The sequence below is a fragment of the Vanellus vanellus genome (assembly GCF_965231255.1).
Source record: "Vanellus vanellus genome assembly, chromosome: 3".
NCBI lineage: Eukaryota > Metazoa > Chordata > Aves > Charadriiformes > Charadriidae > Vanellus > Vanellus vanellus.
This window is the reverse complement of record NC_138907.1, coordinates 96014628-96021907: the sequence shown is the minus strand read 5'-3', so window position 1 is coordinate 96021907 and position 7280 is coordinate 96014628. Positions and strand designations below refer to the sequence as shown.

Sequence of the window (7280 nt, the reverse complement as noted above, 5' to 3'; positions counted from 1 at the left end):
ACAAAAGATCCAATAATTAAAAATGCTTTGGGGTAGAAAAGGAAAACAATTGTATGCTTGTAGGTAAAGTATTCAGCTAGAAGAAGTCAGTTCTGTTTAATGTCATGTTTAAGCAGCCAGGACTATTGCACCCCAATAACAGAGTTCCTCACCAAGTATGGCTAATATCAGGCTACATTAATGTTTGTTTTACACTCCTTCTGGTGCAGTAAGTCTTTGGATTTAGGCACTGCAGTAAGGCAGCTGGAGCTCAACTTTGTTGTGCCATTCTGTATTTTTAGTTTTAGCCCTTAATGCCTGCCTCCAAGTAGGATGCTAAACCATCTTCTGGAATTATGCATCAATACCACATCCTTATTTTGCAACTTCATAGCAAATAACTCACTGGCCAGGACCCTTCCCCAGCCTACGGCTAGACCTTAACTCCCTACTTTATTTGAAGGAGCTCTAAACACATTCTCCCATGTTACTTGCTAGCTTAACTGCTAATTAACTTGATGTGCAGTATTCTCAGTTCTTTCTGTTGTAACTCTTCCAAACTTAGGGGATAATTAGTTCACCATTGGATCTGAGAAAAAGAAAGACACAGAGCATGATTCAGTAATTTAATGGCTGAGAGAGAAAAGACCTGATTTTCCATCTGCCTGACTTAAGTATTTTATAGGCTATATATAGGCTGTAGCTCTTTCCAGAAGGGTTGGATTAGAGGCAAAAAAATAAAAAAAGCAAGCTAGAATTGAGCTGACAAAAAGGATGTTCCTGGTGAACAGACTCAACAAAGTACTCAGCAGAGGCAAAGGGACCTGAAACAAAATGGAGAAAGAGGAGACTAGCGACATGGTACTTAAGAGAGGGAAAGCGTAGAGGTGCGCAGCCTTGGTCACACAAAACCAGCCTGAGCTACACTTTCTCAGGTGCTTTGGGTCCAACTCACAAAGCTGCCCCAGGATCCAACCCTGCCTTCCTCAGAGCCGCACGCCACCTCAGCGGGAGGGAAAGTGCACAAGTGTCCTCATTGTAAGGTCTCTGCTTCCCATAATTCTTTTTCACAGACAGAAACACATACTCTTGGAGAAAGTTCAGAGGGCAAATTAATGCTATGGCAGTGCTCATTCAAGCAAGAGGTTGCAACAGCTTCTTTTTCCCCCCCAGCACTGGCCTGGAGAAAGAGACGCCCGACCCAAGGACACAGCAGTACATAATCCCACCGACACTGGCAGACCACTTGGCTGTGTGTTTTGGGGCATTTACTACCTGTAGGTTGCCACCTGGAGAGGCAGAGACCACCTATAGTCCAAGGGTAAAATAACCGCTTTAAATAGAAGAAGGCGCAGACCCACTTTGCCACAGATGAAGCGCTGAGTCTCGGCCCACCACACCGAGGGCAGGTGCACTGCCACTGCCGCCGCCACATTCCGGGGAGCCCCACCCGGGCAAGGCTTCGCGCCTGGGGTCACCCCGGTGGGGTGAGGCGAAGACGAGTGGGGGTGAGGCCAGCGGGGCTCCGAGAGGCAGCGGCACCAGCCCTCACAGCGAGCCCCGGGGCGGCGAGAAGGGCCTCGACGCCCGAACACACCACGCGGGGCACAGACATAGGAACAACGCAGCTGCCCGGGGCACCATGTCCCGCGGCCCCTGGGCTCCGCCACCCGCCGCTGCCCTCGGAGCACCGGCCCCACCGCCTACCTCACAGGCCAGACCCGCCGCGGAGCGGGGCGGGGCGGGGCGGGGCGGGGCGCAGCGTCCCTCAGGCCGCCCGGCCCCACCCCGCCCGGCCAGGTGCGGCGGCTCGCGACCCGCCCCGCCCCCCCCCGGGTGCTACCTGGGAGGGCGGAGTCACCCGCCGGCGGATGGATACCACCTTCCCGCGCGAGGTGAGACTTACTCCCAAGCATCCCTCCCTCTCTGGCCCTTCCAAAGCCACGTCAGGGCGGAGCCGCCTACTCTTTGGAAAGCTCCCCCGGGAATCTGACGTGTCACCGCGGCGTTAGGACCCAGAGGACTATTTTTCATGCGCGGCCAGAGTGGGCGTGCGCGCGCGCGCGAGGCCGGGGCGGGGGGAACGGATGGACGGACGGACGGACGAGCGAGGCGGATGCGTCTACGGTCGTAAGTAGTTCCGGTTGAGGAAGTCGGCGCTGGCGGCAGCCGGTTCCCGTGGCTGCGCCAGGGCAGGAGCGGCGCGTCCCGAGCGGTGCCGAGCCCGCCCCAGCCCCGCCACCGCCGCCCGCCGCCGCCGCCATGGCCACCCGCTCCTGCCGGGAGAAGGCGCAGAAGCAGAACGAGCAGCACCAGGCCATCCTGGCCAAGCTGCTGCGGGAGGAGGACAACAAGTACTGCGCGGACTGCGAGGCCAAGGGTACGGCACGGCACAGCACGGCGGGGCAGGCGGGGGGGAGGAGGAGGAGGAGGAGGCGGCGGCCGCCGGGTTGGCCCAGGTGTGTCCGCCCGCCTCGGCGGGGTCCCCGCTGGGGCCGGCGGCCCGGTAGCGAGGCCCGGGAAAGGGAGGGGAGGGGAGAGAAGGAGAGGGCGCCGCCCCGCTCCACGTCCGCAGGGGCGGCGACCGGCCCCCTGCCGAAACGGGGTCCGGAGGGGCGGCAGCAGGATTTGAGGCGGGAGGGGGTGTGTGTGTTGAGGAGAGCGGCGGTGGAAGGCAGGCAGATCGCCTCCGATTTCCTCGTGAAGCGATTTCAGCTTCTCCATCCGGCCGAGCTTTGTCGCTACGTTATCCTAAAGAAGTCGGGAAACACCACCACTCCCCCCCCCCCCACCACCCGGCCCGGGCTGAGGCTGTATGCCAGGGCCGGCCTAGCCCTTTCCTGAAGTTTCACTGCCGCGTCCGCTGCCTGCGCTGCCAGGTATCGATCAGGAGTGGGCCGTGTCCGTGGGGCCTTGGGGAAGGCAGCGGCCCAGCGCAGGGGGCAGGCGCCGCCGCCTCCACCGCCGCATGAGTTGGGCGTTGAGCCTTCCCCAAGCGATGCCCTTCGGTGACCACTGGGTCATGTAAACGCCAGGCTCCTGGAGGTCGGGGTGTTGAGTGTGTCACAGGTGTCACGCCGTGTCACCTCCGTGGTGAAGAATGAAATTTTAAAGTTTGCATCGCCGTCAAGTCTTAACCCCTCTCCAGTCTAATAGTTTTATTCGGCGCAGAAGGAGATATACGTCTGTGTTTGTGTTTACCATGGGTTCTGTGGCTTTGAAATGGAAAAACGTAGCACACCCCTCTTTCATCTAGAGTTGATTCGTTAAGATGTTACCCTAAGTAAGATGACTGCACAGTAAGTTATTGTTTTAAGTATAATACTTCCTGAATAACAATCAGGTGTTTGCAGTGTATGATTAGCTTCAGAACTGCCTCGATCGGTCCTTCTCCACCTGAACTGGAGGTTAGAATCATAGAATCATAGAATCAGTGAGGTTGGAAGGGACCTTTAAGATCATCAAGTCCAACCCTTAACCTACCCTGATAAAAACACCACCACTCCTAAACCATGTCCCTAAGCAGCTCATCTACCCTTTTCTTAAACACCTCCAGGGATGGTGAATCCACCACCTCTCTGGGCAGCTTATTCCAATGTTTAATAACCCTTTCAGTGAAAAAATGCTTCCTAACATCTAATCTAAACCTGCCCTGACATAACTTGAACCCATTTCCTCTTGTCCTATCACTTGTCGCCAGGGAGAAGAGGTCAGCTCCCATCTCTCTAAAACCTCCTTTCAGGTAGTTGTAGAGGGTGATAAGGTCTCCCCTCAGCCTCCTCTTCTCCAGGCTAAACAACCCCAGATCCCTCAGTCGTTCCTCATAAGGTTTGTCCTCCAGACCCTTCACCATCTTTGTAGCCCTTCTCTGGACATGCTCCAACACCTCAATGTCCTTCTTGTAGTGAGGGGCCCAAAACTGAACACAGTACTCGAGGTGAGGCCTCACCAGTGCCGAGTACAGGGGGATGATTACTTCCCTAGTCCGGCTCACCACACTATTCCTGATGCAGGCCAGGATGGTGTTGGCCTTCTTGGCTGCCTGGGCACACTGCTGGCTCATCCTCAGCCGGCTGTCCACCAACACCCCCAGGTCCTTTTCTGCCAGGCAGCTTTCGAGCCACTCCGCCCCCAGTCTGTAGCGCTGCATGGGGTTGTTGTGACCCAAGTGCAGGACCCGACACTTGGCCTTGTTGAACCTCATACCATTGGCCTCAGCCCATCTGTCCAGCCAAGTTAAGTATGGTGAGCTAGTTTGAGCAACCAGAAATGGCACTAATTTGTAATTTCCCTTTCCAATCCACGCATGCTACTTCTTTCATCATGGACGTAAATTGTGCAGTGTCTTGCACGATACTGCTGTTTGATATATGTCGTGTGGGCTGGGCGCTAAAACAAATGACAGATGCTTTCTTTTACTTCTTTCCCCTTTGGAGAAGGGTGGGTATCTCCCTTTGGGGAGATTCTCAAACCAGGACAATACATCAGAAACACAGAAATAAGACTCTATATTCCTAGTATATAACCCTAAGAAGTGTATAATACGGATTACACCAAAGATAATAGAGCTTTACGTTTTGCAAGTAGCTCTTAATAATTTTCTAGCACAGCTATTCTTGCCCCCAGACTTCTGCTTACTGTGTAGAAGACTTGTCGTAACTGGTGGTCTTATGGAAAAATCATACTTGTGTGTTTTGTGCATTATTGGCACTTGAGATTTCTATGCTGAATGCTGCTCTGAGTTGCTTGCATATGGAATTCCACGTGTGTTCTTCCATAGTGTAGGCCTTGGAGCTGGGTTGCTCAAGATCAGAGTCTGGAATTCTCCCAACTAATTTTTGCCCTGTGTTCCGAGTTCCCTCTTTCTAACTGTCACATAGTCAAAGTATTATTTGTAAGTCTCCATAGTTCTTGGTGCTTGGTATATTTTGCCACTTCAGTTCAGCAATGCTGACATTTTCAGCTTCCTCCTCTTATATTTGTGTAATGTATATGAGCATCTTTATCCACTATTATTTTCCTTGATACTTTAATATCTTCTGTCACAAGAGCTTCCTTCTGTAAGTTCAAGCTGTGATGTATTTTGAGTTTGGGTTTTTTCTGTTCAGGTTCTGGAGGACCTATCATTCTCTTGACCAGGCTGTCAACCAGGCTAGTACCTGTAATTCAGTTTCCATCTTTCTAGTAAATTATTTACTTAGTTACCTAACTAAAATCTGACTGCACTTCTTAAGGCTTCTCTGCGTTCTCTTTTGCTCAATCCCACTTCTCCCTTGTTGTCTCTCTGTATGCCAGAGGCATGGCTTGCTTTCACCCTGTCTTCCAGGAAAGCTGACAGGAAAATACAGTGTGATGCAATGTGAGCTTACAGTGATAAGGGTTTTTTTTATTATTATTGTTATTATTCTCTTTCTCCCTTCAAGTTTAATTTGCACTTGCCTCATCCTGTTCTGGCAATTCTTATTTTAAATCTTGTATTGCATTATCTTTGTAGTGCCATCTACCTTTGCCTGTACTCCTGTAGTTAAGTGCATGGTTTTCTTATAGTTGGAGTGGACAGTGTAGAATGACAAACTTATTTTAGTTTCAGCTATTCTAGAGGCACTTAACTTCCTAACTCAATACAGAGTGTCCATATATGACGATCACTCAGTTTTCTTCTAGGAAGGGTAGTTATGAACAATGTTGAGATGCCTCTGCTATACCCTGAAGTCTATATTTCTGTATACTTCCAGAAGACATGTGGTTGAGGAAAAAAAAAACCCCAACATGATCAGTTGTTTAGTTGAAAATCAAGCTTGCCATGAGCACATAGTGCCGCTGTTGAACTCTTCCTTGTTATATCTGTCTTTGTTGAAACTTCATGTTGACCAGAAGAAAAGCGCAGGATACTTTTTTTGAGTTGCAGCCAGCTGTTTTTTCCTAATGTGTTTCACACTTAATCCATGGCAGTTAAAGGCTATTGACTTGCTGGTGTCTGGCAAAGTTGTAGTTTTGCTAGTCCTGGTATGCAGTGATGTCTGAGGCAGCAATTTTTAACACGGCTCTATTAGCTAACCAGTGTCTGTGAGCTGTCTGCATGGCTTTCCCCAGACTGTGACAGTCCTTCAGCTCTTGCATCACTAACAGCATCCCTTTCATCTCTGGATGCATTTGTCATTACAGTCTGGAGTTCCCTGTTGCCAGTTCCACTAGAGATTCTCTTCATCCTGGGTTCTGCAGACATGAACATGAAACCATTCATGACAAAATATTTAGGACTTCTCTGGTGTCAGTCCTAGTTCAGAACATGTGCTTTTCCTTTTGTTAATGTAATAGTTTTTGTTTTTTTTTTTCTTTGAAATGCTCTCCCCTTCAGTTTCTGTTACTTTTCCCTCTTGTGTGAGCTCTTCTCCTTTGTCATCCTCCTTTCTGTTGTTCAGTAGGATCCCCTGAGTTCTGTGTTTTGCTTTCTTCCTGTTCACCTAATTGTTGGGTAACATTATCTTCGTGATCGACTCTGGCTGTGTTAACCGAGTTGCAGTTGTATCATGGGTCTTATTCTGGCAACACTTAAAACCGTTGTTTTCAGTATGATCTTTCAGATAGCTGGTATCAGCTCAAATTCAGCATGGGTTCTTAACCGAAGCTAAGAAGCTGTCATCACTAATTCCTTCCTCTCGATGTAGATGTTACAGTCTCTCTTAAACCTTAGGTATTATGTTTACCCTAGGCTTCTGTTCAGATAGTCACATCCAAGGGATGTTGAAATCTTGCAGACTGTACTTGTATATCTGTCTTAACTACTATTCTTTGAGGCTCTGGGAATTCTTCGGTAGCTAGATATCATTTAAGATCTTATAAATATCCTTTTGACCCTAAAAAAAAAAAAATAATGTGGTCCTATTTGCATTTTTATCACTCATTGTTTTGATCATATCTACTGTCATCCCACTGTTGGACTCTTCCTTTATATCATTAAGGCTTCTCTGCTGGCTTTTACTTCTCACATTGAAAAGATCATCAGAACTTACTGCAGTTCTAGTGCTGATTCACTCCTAAATTAATGAATTAGCTCTCCTTGCTCTCAGTGTGACCACTGTCTGCATTGCTTGTGAGGAAGTTTCAAGCATGCACCTTACCTGTATTATCTCATGCTTGCTCTGTGTAAGAATTAAAAAGCTACTTCTTGATCTTCCTCAAAATAATCTTGCTCTCGTTTATAGTGGTCTTATATCAAGAACAAAGCCTTCCTTTGGTTTTCGGCCTACTTTTTCAAGTATGAGATATGCAGAGACATTAGCCAGCTTTGTTCTGCAAGT

General features: G+C 49.3%; 1 protein-coding gene across 3 annotated transcripts in view; it reads left to right on the top strand.

Moving 5' to 3' along the window:
* Positions 1 to 2074: 2074 nt before the first annotated feature.
* The window catches only part of SMAP1 (small ArfGAP 1), a 103288-nt gene continuing 98082 nt past the window's right edge, over positions 2075 to 7280 (top strand). For all 3 annotated transcript variants that reach the window (XM_082481888.1, XM_082481887.1, XM_082481886.1), the window contains exon 1: positions 2075 to 2359. In XM_082481888.1, the coding sequence (XP_082338014.1) occupies positions 2242 to 2359 (118 nt within the window). In that variant the 5' untranslated portion in view covers positions 2075 to 2241. The remainder of the gene's footprint in view (positions 2360 to 7280) is intronic.